This window comes from Cervus elaphus, chromosome 24 (assembly GCF_910594005.1).
Source record: "Cervus elaphus chromosome 24, mCerEla1.1, whole genome shotgun sequence".
Lineage (NCBI taxonomy): Eukaryota > Metazoa > Chordata > Mammalia > Artiodactyla > Cervidae > Cervus > Cervus elaphus.
The window spans coordinates 23,375,443-23,398,499 of NC_057838.1; the positions used below are offsets into that span (position 1 = coordinate 23,375,443).

The 23,057-nt window shown below is 37.1% G+C and overlaps 1 protein-coding gene across 5 annotated transcripts in view; it reads left to right on the plus strand.

Annotated features, from left to right (window-relative positions):
• GOLGA4 (golgin A4) overlaps nt 1-18,570 on the plus strand; it is a 112,622-nt gene extending 94,052 nt beyond the window's left edge. For 4 of the 5 annotated variants that reach the window (XM_043885176.1, XM_043885178.1, XM_043885179.1 and 1 more), the window contains 5 exons: nt 1,986-2,061; nt 4,105-4,208; nt 8,986-9,072; nt 15,109-15,171; nt 17,868-18,570. In XM_043885176.1, the coding sequence (XP_043741111.1) occupies nt 1,986-2,061; nt 4,105-4,208; nt 8,986-9,072; nt 15,109-15,138 (297 nt within the window). In that variant the 3' untranslated portion in view covers nt 15,139-15,171; nt 17,868-18,570. The remainder of the gene's footprint in view (nt 1-1,985; nt 2,062-4,104; nt 4,209-8,985; nt 9,073-15,108; nt 15,172-17,867) is intronic. The other variant, XM_043885177.1, reaches the window with a different exon arrangement.
• Nucleotides 18,571-23,057: the final 4,487 nt, after the last annotated feature.

Here is a 23,057-nt window from a genome sequence, read left to right on the forward strand (position 1 = left end):
TTTAAAAATTCCCAAAGATAGATACTAAGTCCCAGTGTTACCTTATTTTTTTTTTCCTAGTGTTTTTGCTTTTCTCATCCATCTCAAGTTTACTGCTTTAAAATTCTCTTCTCTTAGCACACTCAAGTCTTCAAACTGTCCTAGCATAACAATTTTTGTACTGATTATTTTTATAGTAGTAAACACATAAAATTGGCCATTTTAATCATTTTAAAGTACACAGTTAATTGACATTTAGTTCACTCACAGTATTCTGAAACCATCGTGATTATCTAGTTCCAGAACATTTCATGACCCTCAAAAGAAAAAACCCTGTATCCATTAAGCATCATTCCCCATTACCTCCTCCTCAGTATCTCACAACCACTAATCTGCTTTTTATGTCTGTGGATTTACCTATTCTGAGTATTTTATATAAATGTGCTTAGTAGTTCAGTTGTGTCTGACTCTTTGCAAGCCCATGAACTGTAGCCTGCCAGATTCCTCTGTCCATGGGGATTCCCCAAGCAAGAATACTGGAGTGGGCTGCCATGCCCTCCTCCAGGGCATGCTCAACTACTCAAAATACCTATTCTGAGTATTTTATATAAATAGAATCATGTAGTACATGACCTTTCTAACCTAGCCTCTTTCACTCAGCATAATGTTTTTAGGGTTCATCTGTGTTGTAATATTCATTAGTACTTCACTCCTTTTTCTGATGAAGTAATATTTCATTGTATGGGTGATACTACAGTTTGTTCATCAGTTGATATATGTTTGGATTGTTTCTTGTCGCTATTCAGTCACTAAGTCGTGTCTGACTCTTTTACTCCATGGACTGCAGCATGCCAGGCTTCCCTGTCCTCTCTATCTTCTGGACTTTGCTCAAATTCATGTCCATTGAGTCAGTGATGCTTATCTAACCATCTCATCCTCTGCCACCGCCTTCTCCTTTTGCATTCAGTCTTTTCCAGCATCAGGGTCTTTTCCAGTGAGCTGGCTCTTCACATCAGGTGGCCAAAGTATTGAAGCTTCAGCTTCAGCATCAGTCCTTCCAGTGAACAGTCAGGGTTGATTTCCTTTAGGATTGACTGGTTTTATCTCCTTGCAGTCCAAGGGACTCTCAGGAGTCTTTTCCAGTACCACAATTCAAAAGCATCAGTTCTTTGGTGCTCAGCCTTCTTTGTGGTCAGCTCTCACACCCGTGCATGACAACTGGAAAAACCATAGGTTTGACTCTGTGGACTTTTGTTGGCAAAGTGACGTCTCTGCTTCTTAATACACTGGCTTGTTCTCCCTTTTGCTGACTGTGCATAGTGCTGCTAGGAGCATCGTTTACAAGTTTGAGTTTGAACACCTCTTTCCTTCTTTTGAGTTATGTACTCAGTAGTGGAATTGCTAGATCATACGGAAGTTACTTGTTTAGCTCTTTGAAGAGCCTTCAAATGGTTTTACATTGTGGATACTATTTTACATTCTGATCAGTAAAGTATAAGAATTTCAATTTCTTCACATCCTCCCCAGCAGGTGTTTTGTTATAGCTATCCTAGGTAGTATGAAGTGCTATCTCATTATGGTTGTCATTTTTACTTCCCTAATGACTGATGATGTTAAGCATCTTATCGTTTGTGTATCTTCTTTAGGGCAGTGCCTTTTGTTCATTTTTAACTTGGGTTATTTGTTTTTTGTTGTTGCTGAATTTGTAAATGTTCTTTATATATTCTAGATATGAGTACCTTAATAGATAAATGGTTTGCAAATATTTTCTCCCATTCTGTGGGTTGTCTTCAATTTCTTGATAATGTACTTTAAGGCACAGAAATTTTATGTTTTTCCTTTTGTTGTCTCTGCATTTGGTGTCGTATCTAAGAAACCATATGTATTAATTTTGTTTTGTCTATATTCTGTATTCCACATTAAAAAAATCTAGTGGCTATAGCAATCTTTTTTTTTAAACATTATTTCCATATGAATCTTGTGATTGAAATATTTGTTATTTTTAGATTCACAATTTAGAAGATCGTTTGAAGAAATATGAGAAGAATGTATATGCAACAACTGTAGGGACACCTTACAAAGGTAGGAATGATCTCTCATCATGTTATCCTTGGATATCTTGTGTTGGGGGACTTCTGGATGATTTTTATTTTTGTCTTTGCTAATCTCATTCTTTAGAAGGAATATATGCAAATTCATCAATAACAGCTAGTTTTATGGAAAGAATAATAGTAATCTAAAGCAAAATTAATGTGTATTTGTTGTTTGGAAAAAAATCAGTGTTGCCATATATAAGTGAAACTGCAGGTTCCCACTTTGTTCTCCACTTTCCAGATGGACCTAGTTTACGATTTGTGTATATTTTTCCAGACTCTTCTATGTATATGCAAGCATTTATATAATCCACTACATGTACCCATATAAACACAGAGTTACATATTTTAAATGCTTCTGGTTTTGTTTTGTTTTTACTAATTACAGTAATACCAATTGCTGTATTTAAACCAGGATTTAAGGAGAAAAGAATTTCATAAAAATAACTTATTTCAAACTGGCAAAGGATGATTTGGAAGTATTATTGTCTTGACTTAAATTATGTATGCTGCTTACAAAGGATTCTGAAGATGAGCTTGAGTCTTTATGTAGTTGTTCCCTTGAGATAGTCATGACTGAATAATCTTGTAACAATTTCCCATTCTCAGTTGCACAGCCTCGCTGTATTAAGAATAGTTTTATTTTGCTAAATGTTTTGTAAAGCTTTCTGCTTTTTCATGTAAGGCACTCAGGCATGAATCTAAGCCATTTCACATTCTTTAGTGTTTTTGAAAGCTCTTACTTATTGTTATGAAATAGCGTAAGATATTATACAGTTTTTAATTAAACAAGGGCTTGCTTTAGATTCTTTCCAAAACACACTTCAAAAAGAAGAGAAAACCAACTTGGATGTTTCCTATGGCTCATTGCAGAGAAGACTCTTGCTTCAAAGACTGTTTTCCATAGCTAAGTCAACATATGTGATTCTTAGCATAGAACTGCTGAATTTGTGCCCAGCAGTACATAAAGAATATAGTATTGATTCTTTTTTTCTTTAGTTTCAACTTAAGAATTTCATACTTAATCTTTCTTTTTTTTCAGTTTTAAATTGTAAAATGAACACACATGTACAGTTTTTTAATAACTGACACACATACAGTACTAAGTGTTAGGCACTGTTATAAAACAGTTTGTCTGTCAGCTCACTTATTCCTGTCAACAGTCCTGGCAGTCTGGTTGAATTTGCACACTGATCTCTTTGCGGTGCTTTTGGATAGTTCTTGGTGCAGAAGGCTTTTCAGATTACCTAGTGCGCTGTTGTACTGGGAGTGAATGCGAGTTTAGACTTGACTTAATACAGAACTGTGAATTTATTCAGATTAAAGTTTTTCATACTGTGATTTCATATACTTGAACTGTATTTATTCTTTATTTTCAAATTGAAGAGCTTGATCTAATAGACGAACTATATATTTTGTGACAGTCTTTAAGATGTTGAATCAAAGTGTTTGAAAACCACTAAAATGGCGTTACTACTTAATGCACTTAAGTTATTTCATCCACCTTATGTTTCAAAACAGTTTAGAAAACTGATTTAAACTTCAGTGTTTTTAGGTTTGGAATACTAGAAAAACTAAAATACTATTCTGAGCTACTGAATTCCTTAACAAAGTAAAAATAATTGTTCATTTTAGTCACCATAGACTATCTGAAGCCAACCACATGGTATTTAGGAGAGAAATACTGGTTTTAAGGAATCTTTGTATTCCCTAGACCTTGTCTTCTTAAATTGTCATGCCAGAAAGATGAAGCAGAAGAAGGGCAAATCTTGGATGAGGAGAAAGATGTGAGAAATAAAACTGCTGTAATAATACTTGTTTTCTCTTCTAAAGGAAAAATACCAATTGGAATGCTATATACATTATCGTATATAATGTATATACATATCATATTGCAATCTAATACTATACAGTTGATACAAGAGTAATGCCTCTCTCTTTGTTCCTTTGTTTTTTAATTTATCTTTTTCTAAGTGCTAAGTAGCTTGTCTGGTTTTCTCTTTACAGTTTAATCTGTTTGTTTGTTTGACAGGTGGCAATTTGTACCAAACTGATGTCTCACTCTTTGGAGAACCTACCGAGTTTGAGTATTTGCGCAAAGTGCTTTTTGAGTATATGATGGGTCGTGAGACTAAGGTATAAATCGTGTCTGGTGATTTGTCATAGGTTTAATTTAGAAGGAAATGTATCCCATTTTTAATACACATATTGATGTTGTGTGTTCACTGCTCGCAGACCATATGTGCTGATAGTAGGCAATAGGTAATTGTGTTATTGCTCTCAGTTTGCAAAAGTGAGTTGGCAAATCTCGCTTATCTTTGTTACATTTATAAGATATTAATTTTAAAATACTGATTATTGATGCTAAATAATAAAGATAAAAATTTCATTGACTTAATACTTTGTGAAGCATGTGGATATTTTTGACTTCAGATCTTAAGATTAGGAGATGAAATTTCATTTTCATGGAGACTTAAGGGTAGTGTGGATAGTATTGGAAATGGTCCTAATTAAGAATGACTATGTAGGTATGTAGGAGTATTTAGAAATATTGTACTTTGGTCAGTGTAAGAGTTATTCTTGTACATATAGAATATTGATCATTTAAAAATGACCACACTGCATAAGTAATAATGCTTGGTTAATTTGTTTTCTAGAATGTTAAATTTGCTATAAGGTCCCTTATAGTGTGGAGTCTAGTCTTATTGTTACTTGTATCCCTGCAGTGTTTTTAAAAGCCTTATAGTGGACATTTTGTAAATACATCTTTAATTGAATTAAATATACTTAGGGAAATTCATGAACCTTTCTTAAAACAAAATTTTTCATTTGAAGCAATTTCTGTTTTTGATACTGTATCAACTTTTTTACCTTCATGAATTTTTACATTGTCCTTATATGTTAGCTGAGAATGGGATAATGAGTTTTCTAAGAAACTGTTTTAATGTATGGGTTTGTGGGAGTTACTAAGCCCTAAATTCAGGAATGAAGACAGTTCAAGGGTTGTTTTTGCAAATAAGACCTAAAAATAAGGGCATAAAAAATCTCTCAAAAGAATATTAAGAATTCATAGGCTATAGATTCTGCTAAGCATCAGGAATTACAGGGCTAGAGATCGTTTGAATCCTTGATACAACAGAAATGTAATTTCAGTGTATGAGATAGTTCAAGTTAAAGAAATATCCAGTGTGATCCTGAATGTGTATCATAGGATGGATGTATTAATTCACAGTAATTCAGTGCCTTTTTTTCTTAAGAACTTTTTTTTTTAATTCAAAGGATAGCTAAAACTGAATTTTCTCCTTATCTTTAAAAAACAAAGCTAATGAAATGTAACTTTCTGTTATTATGCCCTTGTTGGATAGCAGCCTGTATTTGAGGTGACTTAGATAAAGTTACCTTGTTATTGCAGGGAACGGGGAAAAGCATTTCTTTAAGAAAAATAGCCTCTCAGAAGTTTAGCTCCTTTGGTGTATTTGTGAGTCTAAAGCTATGATCCCAGAGTTGTTGCTGAATTAATTATTTAGCCTTTTCTCAATCTATGAAATAAGAGTGTGACTGCCTCAGCCTGTGTCTCCTGGAAGTTGCAAGCATGTATGGGGTGAGATCCTTTCAGAGTCTGATTCCTAAAGAAAGGCCCAGCCCAGCAGGAGTTACCTTCTGGGGTGGGGCCAGTTCAGCCAGGTCTCAGCCTATGCTTTCGGAGCTCTGCGGTTATCCTGGGAGACAGCTCTAAGCGATGTTTTTGAGGCCCAGGCAGCTAGGGATCTGGGCCGAGGAGGCTCTGTGTGAGCTGCATCTTCAGCTTTCAGTGTGCTTTTCTGGTTACTAAGAATGAGTAGGCTTTCATTCTGCCATGACATTTTATAAGTCAATATTGAAAATTGGTAGTCAATACTTAGTTTAATTTATTGCATATTTATTGAACACTTACTGTATGTGGCCCGATGTTTATCGCCATGATGGATCTGGAGATGAAAATGGATACCATCCCTAATTTTAAGCTGTTTACCATATAGTGTTGGAAAAGACCCTGATGCTGGGAAAGATTGAGGGCAGGAGGAGAAGGGGACAGCAGAGGATGAGATGGTTGGATGGCATCATCGACTTGATGGACATGGGTTTGGGTGGACTCCGGGAGTTGGTGATGGACAGGGAGGCCTGGTGCACTGTGGTTCATGCGGTCGCAAAGAGTCAGATGCGACTGAGCGACTGAACTGACCAAACTGAACCATATGGTGGGAAGGTGGAGCTGTTCTCACTAGGCACAGTGTGATACAGAGTGTAGCAAATCATAGTGTGATACAGGCTCTGAAAAGCAGCATCCCCATATTTACTTTTGGGAAGGTCAGGGGAATCATGGGGAAGGAGGTGTGTATACAGGCCTTTACAAGGCGGCATAAATTTTGATAGATGAGCTCAGACAGGAGGAAGGCCCAGACAGAAAGTCCTAGACAGGAAACTGAGTGTGGGCTTTGGAATGACAAGGAGTCTGCTGCAACTAAAGCACTGCCTCTGTGATGTGGACGTGACTGCTTAGGGCTGCAGGGTGTAGACAGTCTGGAGCATTTCAGAATTCCACCTGTAGGTTATTGGAGGGTGGCCCTGAAGATTTTCAAGCAAGGGTTGACACACTCAAGGGTAGACACGATGTCTATTTTTAGACATTCCTTTTGTTGATTTGCCCAGTTCCTATATATTAACAAAGAATTTGAAATGGAGACCAGGCTGTGGTTTTAGAATGAGCCAGAATACATTAATGGCCTTTGTGATTTGATTATCATCTGCCGTTGTTTCTTGCCCAGTAGGATCTGTATGTTATCCCACCTGTCTTTCTTCATCTGCTTTTGCACACAGTGTTCCTTCCTTGATGAGGCAGATGATTTTTTAAAGACCACATGTGTGATACACATTCTTACAGTGTAAAGTTAAGTAAACTCCTCTCTTTCTTCTGTCCTGGCACTTTTTTCCCTTGGATTTTGATCCTTCATGCTATTTTTGGTACTTAAATTCAGCCTGTTCTCCTTTTCAATAGAAAGTGTTTCTCATTCTGTCCTTTATTGAATTCTCTCCCTAAGGAAAACCTGGTAGGAGAAGCCACTTCTAAACCAGGTGGCTCATTTGCACTTTTCCTTACTTCCCAGGGCCTGAGGATATTGTATGTAGAGTAGACAGGCTGATTTCTTTCCCATGGTATGGCAGAGAACCTGGGCTTTCCGTTAAAGCCAGGGGAGAGCTGTAAGTCTTTACTGGGTAACCAGCTGCAAATTCAGCATCGCTGATGAGTTTAGAGGTGGGTTTCCCATTTAATATTTTTAGAAGTGTGATGAGGCAACTAGCCACAGTTCTTTTTTTTTTTTTTTTTTTTTTGATAGACATGCTTGTGCATAAGTGTATAATATATATGGTTTCATAATGAGTATAAATGGACTTTGGGGTTTTTTGAGCTTGATAAGCTAAGTTCACAGAGTGTTAATAAAAAGAATATTGAAACAGTTACTACTACTTATTTCTCTTGCCATTTCATGCCACATATATGCTTGGTTTCTAGACTTCAGTTTAGCACAGAAGATTCTATTCCATCTGGGCAGTACAATTTAAAGGATGAGGACTTTTGGTATTCTCCAGGAACTAAGTTGTGTTAAAGGTATTTTTTTGATCATCAAGCTGGCAGAGGCAAAGATAAAAGAAGCAGAGTCAGACACTAAAATCTTGCTCTTTATGGTTTGGGGTTTGGCGTTGAAGAATAGTAGTAGTTGATCTGTTAGTTGAAATGAGTATTAGAAATACATGAAGTGCCTTGCCTAGGCTTAACACATAGTAGGAATTTTAAAAATGTTAGTTCTTTTCTAACAGCTCCATTCTTCTGGAAATAATGATGCTTTTCCCCTAATGCTTTGTGTTCCTAAAATTTTGGTTAACTGTTTTATGTCATCTTCTGCTCCGTGACCTTCTGCGGTCACACTTCCCTCCCTCCCCGCAGTCTGCCCAGAACACATGCACGGTCATGCACCTGTGAACACAGAATGTTAAGAGTCAGTTCCCTGGGTGAGCCTCCCATCCTCTGTAGCCCTGTAGTAAGGAGTACTGCTCCTCAGCCGCAGCAGAGCACTAGTACCTGAATTTGTATGTGAGCGCTGAACTTGTTATCCTACTTATTTCATAAGTGGTATCTTCTTTCCTCTCTGTCTCCCTCAAACCATCTCATCTTGATACAAAATAGGGAATTTCAGCCTTTGAGGAGAATTTTCCACGAGCTTATGGGTGACAGTCTGGCTTACGGTATATTTATTTAGATCTGCACAGTTTATGATCTTGTTTTGCAAGCCACCATGTGTAATGTTTTGACTCATCCTGTTTTCTACCAAACAAAACATCTTGTGTTTATTTAAAATGTAATTTGTATTTCTATTAGGCTGATGTGCTGCATGTCTTAAAAAAATACCTATAAGCATGTTCATGTTCATGCAGTAGCCCATGTTTATGAGATATATGATGTGATTTAGTTCAAGCTGAACTTGGGAGTATCTAATTCTGATTATTTAGAGCATATGTTTTGGCAATACATCACTTACTAGATAGATTTCTACAAATAAAAAGCCTTATAAAATGAATGAGTAATAAAGTTTCATTTTAATACTACAAAGGGCCAAGAACACTAGAACTTTATATAGCTTCATGCTATTGTAAATACATCTTCTTAAAATAATATCAACCCAGGCATTGTGAGGGGTCCTTTCAAATTGAAATTCTGGAATTGACTGTTATTTCCTTGACCGATACCTTCACATCATACTTCTTTGGTCGTGGCTTCCATTGAGAGCACTAAAGAATTCCACTGGCAGAACATGTCAGAATGGGGTGAGAGTCATCCACTCTTCTGTCTAGTAACCGTCTCTTATCTTTCTTGTAGACCATGGCAAAGGTTATAACCACTGTACTGAAGTTCCCTGATGATCAGACTCAGAAAATTTTGGAAAGAGAAGATGCTCGACTCATGGTAAGCTTTAAGTATAGGCTACATATAGAAGATGACTTTATCTTGTCTGTTTATATTCTGTCTCATTTACAAAGACTGAGTTGGTAAGAGAAGTTTAAAAGTTTTCATCTTTATTGTAGCATAGCCTGAAATATGAAACTACATTATGAATATTAAACTGAGGGCAAATCTGAATGGATGCCCTCAAGGAAAGAACAGTCTTATTTAATAATGTATATGAGGTTGACACTTACATGAGCTGTAAGAGATTTCTGGAACTTGGGCTCTTTCTGGGAAGGATGGAAAAGACATTTGTTCTGGTATGTTGAGTAATAATTTTTTAAACCAAATTATATCATGATGTAGGTGTTTGGTAGATTACAGTTCCTAAATCTATTTCAATTGATTTCCAAATACAATAATTCTGAGTGAAAGAATTTAAGCATTTTTGAGCTTTTGGCCTATACCCTTCAAGGGAAAGTATTGATAGATAACTGAATTACTGGGAAATTTTTGTGTGGAGTCAGCTGTGATTGAAATGAAACAAATACACACTTCATAAATTATACAAAATCCCCCTTGTCTAACTTCTTTTTGCCCTGCACCAATACCGGAATAAGAAGATCCATTCTAAGCAGAATGAACTTGTGATGTTTCCTGTCTGACCCCTAACTTTCTCTTTCTTCTGTCTTTTCTTGTCTTGCTAGTAGCCTGCAGGACTTCCACATCTTCCCCTGCAATTTCTGTACCTATTTTGTGATGACAGTACTGCTCTTCTTTTACTCACCTATTTAAAGGAAACAAAGATCTGCTCTTATAGTGATGGTTAGCTCACATCTGAGTGTCTCCAGTAAGAAGGACTAAGTCAATAAGTAATTGCATCTCAAAGAATACCATCTTATCTCTACAGACTGTGTGTGTTTCTTAAACAAATTCTGGCTTATCATGAACCCAAATTGCCCTTTCTGTTGGGGTCACAAGTCCTAACCTGTGGAACTCAACCAAAAACCCTGAGATGGCCTGGATAGAAGGCTTTTATCCTACAGGCTAACCCCCCCTGGCACTTATCAGCCCCCTGTGATGCTCCTTTCCTTTGACCCAATGGATACTCTGACATCTTCTTGGCATCCTTTAAAGTCATCCAGCATCCCTGACTTTAGGCCCAACTCCATTGTATATTGTGTTACTTATCTATTATATATTTTCTGGGACAGTTGCAGTTATTCTGGCTAGCCTTTAATTGTGGTTTTTGTTTTATTTTGTAAAACATTCATCCCTGGTATCTAGTGGTCTGAAAAATATTGTCATATCTCTATAGTTAGTTCTGAATCTAGATATTTTTGATAAAGAAGTAGGTAACTATAATGTATGCCCTTCATCACTAGAGAGAATGTTGTTTTAAATTCTAGCAAACATCCAATTCTGTCATCTGTAGTTCACTTAGAGTGGTTTTCCTCTTCACCAAGTAAAACAGCTGTCTTTATGAAAACAAAATCTCAAATGCAGTTTGAGCCTGTTGACATGATTCTGTCATTATGGTCAAAATATTTTAAAATGAAGTAAATAGAAAGTTTTCTTTTGTTTTTAAATCTTCGTTCATTCTCCTGTAGCTGCTACTTGATGATGAGGCTCTTGATGATGAGGTATGGCCAGCCTCTCCTCTTACTGTTAGGCTGCAGTTTGTCAGGATTTGGAATATAGTATAGACTCGTCCTAAGTCACTGCTTTGGCAAATGTGGTAGGACATTTGCCCTCACCCTGTACCACCACCCCCCCACCAGTCCCCCACATGCAGCCGCAGATTGTTTTGCCTTGAAAGAAACTGTTCGAATAGATTACATGTAAATAGTGAACCATGTAAAATGAACACCCATGGCTGAGTCATGTCAATGTGTGGTAAAAACCACTACAGTATTATAAAGTAATTAGCCTCCAATTAAAATAAATAATTAAAAAAAAACAAACAAAAAACCTTTGAAGACAGATGGAAAAGTTTCTTTCTTAAGTTTAACTGAAAAACAATCTTTGCAAAACTTTACATTGTTTATTCATGAATAAAGTGGTACTCATTCTAGATAGGGATGAACTGGTGACTGATCCTTCCTAATTACTTATCCCAGAGGCTGACCTGCTCAGAAAGAAAGCCCCAGACTTCCACTACTGTTTTAAGCAGTCTCATCCATCATTATCTTTTGCTTAATAAATGAGTTCAATTGACTCTTCTATTGATGCTTGTTACGGTGAATATAGGAAAATTGAAGACATGGAAGGTATGGTTGTTGACTTTGTGGAATCTTTCATTTTAGGCAGAGGGAAAAGCATCCGTTCATTCATACATGAATAAAAGACATGGTTATGTAATATAATTCAAGTTATAAAAGCAGATGCTTAGGAAATTTGAAATGTTATAGTGAGCATGAAGTGAGGGAGATCCCAGAGATTACGTATACATCAATTTGATTAAACTTTTGTCAATATAAAGAGATTTTGGTACTTGATAGAGTCATTCATGATTGTTTCCTTATTTGATGAAAAATTAAGATTATATGGAAAAAGTGGAAGCCTAAGTCACATTGGCTTTAAAGTCACTGTCATTCATAAATGAGTGATGGGAATCATTGTTTTTGAACAAACCTCTTAAAGAAATCACAACTTACTTCATACACTGATGAGCTGTACTTGATAAGAGCGAAGCACTGCTAAGAATGGTGACTTCTCTTTTTCTATGGAAGTATCCAGTAGAAAGACATCTAAATGTATAGAAAGCAAAGCTTTTTAGGAGTTTTTAAAATAATCATTTTAAAGTTACTTAGTCACCTTAGCTTTAATTTAAATTTATGTTCCAGATGGGCTATTTATGCAGTTTGTTGTAACCGCAGCTCGTTTCCTCTCTGTTAAAATCAGCAGTGCTGACTGCTTTGTTATTTTAAATTTGGGGACTGCACAGCTGGTATAAGTAAGCCAAGCAGACCCCGCCACATTGCAGAGCTCCCCCCTCTGTTAGTAACTGGGGCGCTTGAGAGATGGTGCGTTGCACCTTGTACGGACAGTGTGGGCCACATCAGCACTGGCATCATTTAACAGATACTAGAGGAGGGAAACTGTCTAAAAACTTTGCTTTATAATCCTCATGATTATAAGTTTGCTCTCTGGCATGGATCAAAAACTGTCCATGACTGTCATAAGGTATTTTTCAGTTTTATCACCTCTGTACCATACATATGTCCCTTCCCCTCAGTGAGTTTTATACTCTTTGAGAAACCCCACTACAGAATTCAACAGTTATTATTTAATAAGTGGTTTCAGAGTTTAACCTAATTTCAAGAACGTACTCTGTAGATGAGAAACTATTATCTGTTAAGTAAGATTAAATTACTGAGCATAATTAAAGTCTGTTTTACTTAAGGGTCACAGTGTGGAGAGGAGGAATTCTAATCGTTTGTTTCTTCACAGAGTCTTTGTTTCTTCACGAAACTAATATTATCTTGCTAGGATTGTTGAAGAACCAAAGTATGTTCACTGCCCCAGCTGGAGTCTTGTGATGATGGTGGCCCTGGTGGGGCTGGTTCCTTAGCCGCCGTGAAGCAATGTGTAGGACTAGTCTTTCCTAGAAAATGAGACTTGTTCAAGGGAAACCATGAGAGACCTCACTCAGTGCGACAGTCAGGTCACTTTATGGGAAGGATACCTGCTCCAGCCGTGTCCCACCTCCAGCCTCTGCACCTTCGGGTGTCAGCCACGTGCAGCGTTGTTGTGGGGAGAACTAGCACTCAACAGCTCAGCCCTGGATGACTTTGAGCAAACAAGTGCTTTTCATATTTCTGGCCTTCCTTGGCAAAATGAATATGTTGGATTATTCTATCTCAAGGTTTCTTTTCCTCTGAAGTATTAAGTTAGTTGTGAATTTTGAAGTTCTTTCAAGTGAGAAAAAATGGCCTTATATGCAGGAGTCAGAAGTTTAAAGACACATGCCAGATGCACACAGCTTTGTGTTCCCTAAGGCAGCCTTTTTACTCCTCTCAGTTTTTAGCATCTTGTGCCTGATACTTGATTTTGTGATGGTTTAGGTAATTTAAATGGCCAGAGTAGTTTGAGTTTTAGGATGGGAACAATAGTGAATACAAAAATATTTAGCTTATCTCATTGTCTAATTGAGTAAGACTGCCCTTACACCATCAGATTTTTTTTTTTTTAAAGAAAGTCTTATTTATTTAGGATAATTACAGTAAGGAAGTTTATTTTAATGAGGTGCTAAATGATGTCTTGAGATTGAGAAGTTCTTTTGTTATTTGAAAAGTGATTCTTATTTAGAGTGCTAGCAAACTTAATGACACGTTTAAACTAAATGGCTGTTTTCTTTGACTCTATTAAAAGAAAATTTTTCTATTCTAATGAATAAGATTTGGCTTGTTTGCATTTCCCATCTAGTCTGGTTGTTTTTAAAGACCGACCTTCTGGTGACTTTGTTATTGCTTTGCTTTCACGCTGACCCTTCGTGTTGTGTCAAATCCTTGATCAGTCCTTACTCTAGGCATGGTCTTGTACTTCGTGTTTCTCACTTCTCTCCCTTTGGTTGGAATTCTTTTAAAAAAACCTCCTCTGAATTAATAAAACCATCAGAACTTTTCAGCATCAATAGGTATAAACGTTCTCCATTCCAGTGGACAGTTAGGTTTTCCTTTGCATGGCCTCTAGCGGCATGCAAGGTAGATTCAAGAAACAGATGCACACAAAACCGATGCATAGTGAAAAATACTGCACCTGTAGACCATGTATTTATTATCTCAAAAGTGGTTTTGCCTCTTAATTTTGTTCAGATTACATAGTATTATGTGATCATTGCAAAGAAACATTGCTTAGAAAGGGAGACCTGGATGATTTTCAGCTCCCAGCTCTTTCCACCCTGCCAAGATCATGTTTGCTATTGGTGTTGTGAACAACCCCAGCTTTATAATTACATAATTATATTTATTCCTCTATCATTTAGGTGTTTTACTTTATAAAAATGAGAGTGTGCAATAGCTTGCTTTTTTCGCTTATTTTTATATTCCACGTCATTACAAACTGATTTACTTTCTTCTTTTGATTGGTTGATATATGGATGTCCTCCAGTTGAGTTCATCAATTTCCTATCCATAGACACCTAGGTTATTTTAGTTTTTCAATACCTAACATTCATAGACACAGGGAACATACATATGTATATATATTTTGCATACTCCCGCAAGTTTTCCAATAGGATGTTAGCCTTATTGTTTTGTGTGTGTTGCAAATATTATTTTCTAGTTTGTCTTTTGATTTTGTTGCTTCTTACTAACTGCACATTAAATATAAATGATAAATAAAGTGATGGTTCCAAGGTTGGTCACACTAAGAGTAGGCTCAGATCTTATAAACAATTCCTTTCTTTGCTGATACTGTTTTAAAGCAAACCAGGAGGTCAGTTAATAATCTTGGATTATGACCATGTTAAATAGGACATTGAATTTATTGCAGAAGGCTGCTACAGTAAAACCGTATTTGCAGAGATTGGGTCCCTTTGAAGGCAAACTTTGGTTTGGGTCATCATTCCTGAAACCATTTCCTAATATAGTGTTGAATTACAAGAGAGTTGTTCATTGATAAAATTAACATATTTTAGGAGGGAAATTCAATGTATGGATGCACTGTATTCATGTTCATCAACATTTCCCCCCAAATTTTTGGTGGTAAAATGAAATTATGTAAATCAAATTGTAATGTATGCTTGACTGGAATTATGAAACAAATCCTTTTATAAACCAAATAATCATGACTCAGTTGTATCTAGCATATAAATATGTGCTCAAGTATAAGCTGTATCTATAACTGTGTTGTTTAAGTTCCGAGTAAAGTCTCTGCTGTGTAGGGTTACGGTTACTTAGGATGGGAGGGAGCGCTTACAGATTCCTTGGTTTGGGGGCATGTGAGAAGTTTAAGTACATTCAGTTTAATCCTTTGAAGTTCATAAACACATATAATCTCTGTGTTAAGTCTTAAAACTAACCCAATAAGCTTTTTTTCTTCCTGGCTTTGTAGTACACTTCACCTCGCAGTGGTATCTTCTGAGTAACCCATCAGTCTGTGCTTAGGTAGCATGTGGTGAGTGAAGAATAATATGTCTTGTGTCTTTTGTGCAAAAATCAAATGTATTGCATGATACTAACCATTTTGCTGGAATTCTTTTGTTCTTTTGTTTAATGAAAATATGATTATGCTATGGGTTAATACAAGGATTTTCTGTTAATTTGGCTTTAATATATAGATTAATAATCACCACCACCAATATTCTATAATTCTAGGAAATTTTAGTTCTTTAAATAGCAATTGAAAGTTTCAAAATTGCTGTTTGACATTTTGCCAAAAAATCCCCCCAGAAATGTTTATGTATTTTATATTCCTTTTTGTGTTTTATTTCTTGAGAATGGTCTTCAAAGTTAATAAAGATTATGAGAGAAATGAAAAATCATTTTCTAGATAAGAGTGATACATTTCACAAATCCAGAATGTAAAAATATTACACAGCCTGCTTAGAGTCAGGCTAGTCTGAAATAATGAGCACTAGTAAAGTTAATTTAAAAATAAATGGCAGTTTTATTACTTCTAGGGATCATGTGTGTTAGTCACTCAGTTGTGTCCAACTATTTGCAATCCCATGGACTGTAGCCCTCCAGGCTCCTCTGTCCATGAAATTCTCCAGGCAAGAATACTGGAGTGGGTTGCCATTTCCTGCTCCAAGGGATCATACAGTATAGCAAAATAACACATTTGTCCTGAGGAGACCCTTAGGCAGCCTGCTTTAATTGAAAGTGGCTATTTCTAATTAACGTGTTAGTACAATGAGGTGGAGGCATCTAAAATGCTTGGATACATTTGATTGTCCTCACATTTAAACAACCCCTCCCATCACCATTACATATTATCCATGCTATTAGCATGATTTAGTAACCCCTAAAAATTTCAGGTATGTCTTTATCTCAAATTTGGCACGAATTTTCACAAGTGACAAGCTGAATCACAATCAATAGAGCTTACTTATAATTAAAGGTTCTCTGTGATTATTAATTCAACTAACATGCACCTAACTGTATTAAGTTTTAAAATGTTAATATACAGCATTTTTTTAACCTTTTAAGTTCAAGTATCCTTTCTGCCTACATTTGAATCTCATTTTTATTTTTAATGTGTATCAGTTAACTTGTTTTAGTGATTGTCTAAAGCTGTCATTAGCCATGTAAATCCCATATCTAACTCAGTAAGTCCTCACCTTTACCTTTGTTTATAATATTGTAAATACTGTATCATGCTCCTTACTGCATTTAAATAGCATCATTTATCACTTGAAATGCTACCATGTAGCATTTCTGTTGATTGATAACTTGATTGTCTTCTCAACTTTTAGTTAGAAAAATTTCAAACAAGGTTTGTAAAACTTAGGTAAACACTCATACACCCTTCACCTATATTTATTAGGTTATTCACCAGTTATTAACATTTTGCCAGATTTTCTCACTCTCACTCTTGCTTTCTCTCCATATATATTTTTTCTCCTCTATGACATTTGCCAGTTGCTTTGAAACATTGAGCTTGTAAGCATTTGACAGTTACTTGTCAAACATAAACCAAATATCTTACCAAGTATCTTCAAGAATAAGGACCCTTTTCCTATATACTCACAATACAGTTGCCACTGTTCAGAAATTTAATATTAATACAATGCTGTTATCTAATATATAGTAAATACTCACATTTCCCAGTTTTCCAAATAATGTCTCATAATTTTTAAAATTCCAGGATCCATTGGGAGATTGCATTTTGTCATCATATTCTTCAGGTCTCTTTTGAACTAGAAAAGTCCTCCCAGCCTTTTTTTGGTCTCTCATGACATTGACATTGTGCAACATTATTGAATCACACATGAACTTCTCTTCCTGCAACAGTGCAAGCTAACATTGAAAATAATAATTGAAAAAAGGTTTTAAATATCACAGGAGATCTTTTTCTTATCTTCTCTAGATTTCTAGGACTAACATGCGTGTTGAATGAGTTTTATATTAATAAATAGTAAACTCTTGGAGATACATCCTGAGTGGTGGATTATATTGTTCATTTACAAGTCAAGAAGACTTTATTACTTTCTCTAGAACTGAAAGATTCTCTCAGTTACTTAATCTTCTTTGGTGGTTTATTTTTATGCATTTTTAACCTCATACTTGATTTGACCACTGGCTTTTAGAATCTTATCTAGAGAAACCTTATTAGGAAGGTTTAGCATCATATTTTATAGCATATTAAGGTTTTAAAATTAACTTTGTTAATTTCAGATGAGGCATACATAATTTTTTTAAACCAAAAGGCAATTGTCCCTTGCTGCTATGCCTAGCATCCTGGGAGAACTGTAATATATAGAAACCATCAATACATTAGAGAAGAAGGACAAACCTTTTCTCCTCTTAAATCTAGCCTTCATCCTTGAAGGCTTCTCCCACGCTAGCACACTTACTCGTGGCTTTCTCTAATGTGACCTGGTAGCCTTTGGTACATGCTACAAGGCTGCAGTTTCCAGTGTCATATACAGATCCTGCTTTCAGGACTGCTGACTAAAAGATCATTCTAAGAACTGTAATGTTTAGAAGATTCCTTCAGGATTTAATATTTAGAATATTTGTACTTCAGTCTTCAGACCGTAGAATATAATTTTAATATAATTTAACTTGAAAAAATAAATCTCCCAAAAAGTTAGCTTTAAAAGATTTTTTTTCCCTTTCTTTTTTCTTCTCATCCTTTTTCTTTTCCAGTCATGGCTGCGACCTTCGTCTTGAAGAAGTGGGGAGAGAGATGCTGGACAGACCTGGAAAACTGTGCACGTTTGCTGTTGTTAGTACGACGCTGTATTCAGGGCCCCTCATGTAGCCAGAAGACCAAGAAAAATCTGACATTGGCCCACGGAAAGATTGCAGACTGCCTTTAAAATAGACTATTATATCAGTGGAGAAACAATGATAGTTTTGGGGGTTATCAATTTTTTGTTGTTGTTGTTGGGAAGAGTTTTGTGTTGTTTAAAAGATATTTTGAATAACTTAACCTGATTTATGGGCTCACTTCATGTTCCTTTCTTCCATTCTTTTTGTCCCTCTTTTTAAAGAACTGCTTGACTTTCCTATTTATTTTTAGGGTGATTTTTTTTAAAGACTTGTGCAATACATTTTGAGGTGAAATTTAGTGGATTTTTTTCTGATAAATTAGAGCATTTAATTGACTATTTTATCCAGATTGATTTGTTGAATATTTGCTAAAGACTAGTTCTTTAAGCTCTGACATATGATAAATCCAAATGGCAGTACCTCATTGTTTACTTAGCTTTTGTACTTATATTTTTCAGAGGAAAAAATACTACTGTAAATTGTAAATAGCCAATACATAACTGTATCGTATGCAAATCTGTGACTGTTGGCAATGTCATCTCAGAACAGAAAAATAAAGTTTATTTACTGTATGAAATGTGCTTATTGTGTTTTTTCCTAAATTGAAATCTCTTCAAAGTAGTTTAGAATTATGTTCTGTCTGGGCGAATTATAATGAGGAACTGTTTGTCAAGAGAGCTGAATGGCTAAGTATTTGGAAAGATTTTTAATGCATTTAATCATGGAGTATTCTTCTAATGTGTCAATGCTTGTATGGGAGAATAGGCTCTATGTGTGTGTGTATACATGCTTACAATTATAATTCTATTTATATTAAGGCCCATTAAAATTTCTGTGAAACTGCTTTTAATTGCACGATATTTTATCCTCAGTATGCTATGATTTAACGCCATGTTCTCTACTGTTGAACATCTCAGATAGTCATTTTGATTCAGTACTCCATGATGATCTGCCTGTCCATATGGTCAGCACACTGGAAAGAACAATCCAGGACCAACCCATCTTTCTCTCAACAACCTCTGATTGCCAGACACGGACACACTTCAGAAGACCGGTGCCAGGTTTGTCTGGCACTCTTTCCCCAACATTCCAAAGATGTGATGGGGCGAGCATTCGGAATCAGTATACTGTTAAGAGCACCGCATTTCAAAACGAGCTTCACTCAGATTTGAAGTGTCAAAGATGCATTGAAATAATGCTTGCAGCAGTGCTACAGTGGGGGTGTAGGTGGGGGTGCGGGTGAGGCAGAGGCCTGCCTTCCACACTCAGCCATTGTTTCTGTAATAATAACAGTTCCCTTGTGCCTTCCTTTAAGATCCTCTTTAATCAGGTTTTGTTGTTAAGTTCTTCAGAAGTGTCCAAACACCAAACATATGTGAATATACGACACTCGGTAAACAATACGGCCATTTAAAATTTTACTCTGAAGATTAGATGCAGTTAAAATGTGGGTATGGATACATCTCTTATAATTTTCCCATTGCTTATTCCCCTTCTTGCTTACCACACACCTGGATTGGGCCACCCTCCCCTTTTATTTTATTTTTTGGAAAATGTTTATTTGAGTGTGCCAGCATGTGGGATCTAGGTCCCTGACCAGGGATTGAACCTGGGTCCCCTGCATTGGGAGCTCGGAGTCTTAGCCATGAGGCCACCAGGGAAGTCCCACGCCCTCCCCTTTTAAATGGGGAATGTGTAGTGTGTTTCCCTGCCTCTTTTTCTTGTCCCACCACTGTATGTTGGGAATGGGTAGGATAGATAATTCCTATTTCTCATTCACAGGTTTCCAAGAAAAGTTAACTCAAGATCTGGGGTGGTTCACAAGATCCTGGATATAATGTTTGATGCTACAATTGGGTGAGACTTTGGGAAAGTTTTGGGAAGATGATGAATGCATTTTATGGGCAGTCAGGAAGGAAATGAATATTTATGACCCCATGAGCAGATTGTGGTGGAATAGATTGTTGCTTCCAATTCTTCTCTCCCTCCCTGTATTTGGATTATGCATCCACATACTTTGTTACCTGGGTTCACAGTACCTACTGTTAGAGTGGGTGGGGTACATTTCTTTACCAACACTAAGATTGGCTGTGTGACTTTGGCCAATGAGATTTGAGTGGACCTGACTTTGCCACATCTGAGCAGCAGTTTTAAGAACCCTTGCATGGTTTCGCCATTATCTTTTTATCTCTGTCATGAGACAAAGATAGGAGAGTTCTCCCTTAGCTTGGGTCCTGGGATAAGTGATACATTGACCAGATGTGTAACAAGAGTAAGAAATAAGTAGTTATTGTTATAAGCCACTGAGATTTGGGGATCATTTGTTGTTACAGCATGTGCGTGCGTGCTAAGTTGCTTCAGTTGTGTCCGACTCTTTGCAACCCTGTGGACTGTAACCTGCCAGGGTCCTCTGTCCATGGAGATTCTCCAGGCAAGAATACTGGAGGGGGTTGCCTGCCCTCCTCCAAGGGATCTTCCCAACCCAGGGATCGAACCCAGGTCTCTTGCATTGCAGGCAGATTCTTTACCATCTGAGCCAGCAGGGAAGTCCTACTATAGCATAACATAGCGAAAACTGACACAGTATACAAAAAAAAAAAAAAATTATTGCAGGATAGTGTGATGTCTTCAGTTTTTAGAAGTTTGACTATGATATCTTGGTGTGGATTTCTTTAGGTTTATCTTTGCTCAGCTTCTTGAATCTACAGGTTTATGTCTTTTACCAAATGTGGGAACTTTTCAGCCATTATTTGAGTATTTTTTTTAGCCCTACCCTCTTGTTTTCCTGCTCTCTTTCTGGGACCCCAGCGACAGGTTAGATCCTTTGTTATAGTCCCACGAGTCCCAGAAGCCCTGTTCTTTTTTTTTTTTTCCAGCCTGATTTCTGTTGTTCAGATTGAGTAATTTCTCTTGTTCTATTTATAAGTTCATTGACTCTTTCCTCTGTCCCCTCCTTTCTGCTGTTGAACCCATTCACTGAGTTTTTATTACTATGATTATTTATTTTTTTGATGTGGGCCATTTTATTTTTATTTATTTATTTGTTTTTTGATGTGGTGCCATTTTAAAAGTCTTTATTGAATTTGTTGCAATATTGCTTCTGTTATATGTTTTGGTTTTTTGTCTGTGAGGCATGTAGGATCGTAGCTCCGTAATCAGGGGTTGAACCCGCACCCCTGCATTGAAAGGCAAAGTCTTAACTACTGGACCACCAGGGAAATCCCCCATCCATTGAGTTTTTAATTTGAATGACTGTATTTTTTAGTTCTAAAATTCCCACTCAGGTCTTCACATCTTCCATTTCTTTGCAGAGACGTTCTGTTACTTTGCTTCAAGCATGTTTGTAATTGCTCATTGAAGCACATGTCTGATGGCTGCCTTAAAATCTTTGTCAGGTAAAGGATGGGATAGAAGTCCAGATTTTCTTTTTTTTTTTAAGTTTATTTATTTATTTATTTTTATTAGTTGCTAATTAGAGGCTAATTACTTCACAACATTGCAGTGGGTTTTGTCATACATTGACATGAATCAGCCACTGAGTTACACGTATTCCCCATCCTGATCCCCCCTCCCACCTCCCTCTCCACCCGATTCCTCTGGGTCTTCCCAGTGCACCAGGCCCGAGCACTTGTCTCATGCATCCCACCTGGGCTGGTGATCTGTTTCACCATAGATAGTATACATGCTGTTCTCTCGAAACATCCCACCCTCGCCTTCTCCCACAGAGTCCAAAAGTCTGTTCTGTACATCTGTGTCTCTTTTTCTGTTTTGCATATAGGGCTATCATTACCGTCTTTCTAAATCCCATATATATGTGTTAGTATGCTGTGATGTTCTCTATCTTCCTGGCTTAAGAAGTCCAGATTTTCTACTCGGCCTTCGTTGACACCAAAGCTGGGGAGGTCCTCCTCACTGCTGGGTGGGGATCGAGTTAACAGCTGCCCACTAGACCTCTCCTGAGCCACAGGAGGGTGACCTCTTTACCTTTTACCTTTGAGTAGCCGTGAAAGTCCACCCTCCACTGGGCCTCCTCTTCTTCTACCCCTACTTGCTGCTCAGCCTCCTTTGACATCACCCTGCATGAGTTTGGGGTGCCTCCTAACAGCCTGGAGGAAGTTAGAGCCCTGAGCTCCCCACTGTGCCTTTGCTAGCAGCGGTTGGGGGCAGGTCACATTGTTTCTTGCTGGAAGTTTTTTTGTGTATGGCTGGAGTAGAGCGGTGCTTGTCTAAACGCGTTCTGTCTTGCCAGGCTGCCCCTTTCTGGTCCTTCGCTTGAGCATCCAGTGTTTGCAGATAGCCAGTTTCTTCAGGTCCAGGTCTGCCGTATATGAGGCAAAGGAAGCCTCAGGAACTCAAGGCCTCAGGACCCAGGTACCCTGACCAGTCTGCCTCCTCCACTCCACTTCCCAAGTCTTCCTAGGTTTGTTTTATATATTCATACAACGTCCAGGGTTTTCAGCTGTACTTAGTAGGAGGTTTAGGGAGAAATATGCCTGCTCCATCCTCCCTGAAGCCGGTCTCTTGTACAATGTGATTGTAGTTAGTATATATTTAGTGTGTATTATTTAGTGATTTGAAGAATTCTATATATTGTTCCAGATACATGCACTTTATTTAAAAAAAATTAATTTATTTTTAATTGAAGGATGATTGCTTTATAATGTTGTGTTGGTTTCTGCCACATATCAGCATGAATCAGCCATAGGTGTACACATGTCCCCTCCCTCTTGAACTTCCCACCCCTTCTAGGGTGTTAGAGATGAATGGTTAAAGAAGCTGTGGTACATATATGCAATGGAATATCACTCAGCCATAAGAATGAATGCATTTGAGTCAGTTCTAATGAGGGATGAACCTAGAGCCTATTATAGAGAGTAAAGTAAGTCAGAAAGACAAAACTAATGTCATATATAAATGCATATATATGGAATTTAGAAAAATGGTGCTGATGAACCTATTTGTAGGGCAGGAATAGAAACACAGACACAGAGAGCAGACTTGTGGACACTGTGAGGGAAGAAGAGTGGGAGGAATTGAGAGAGCAGCATGGGAGCATGTACATTA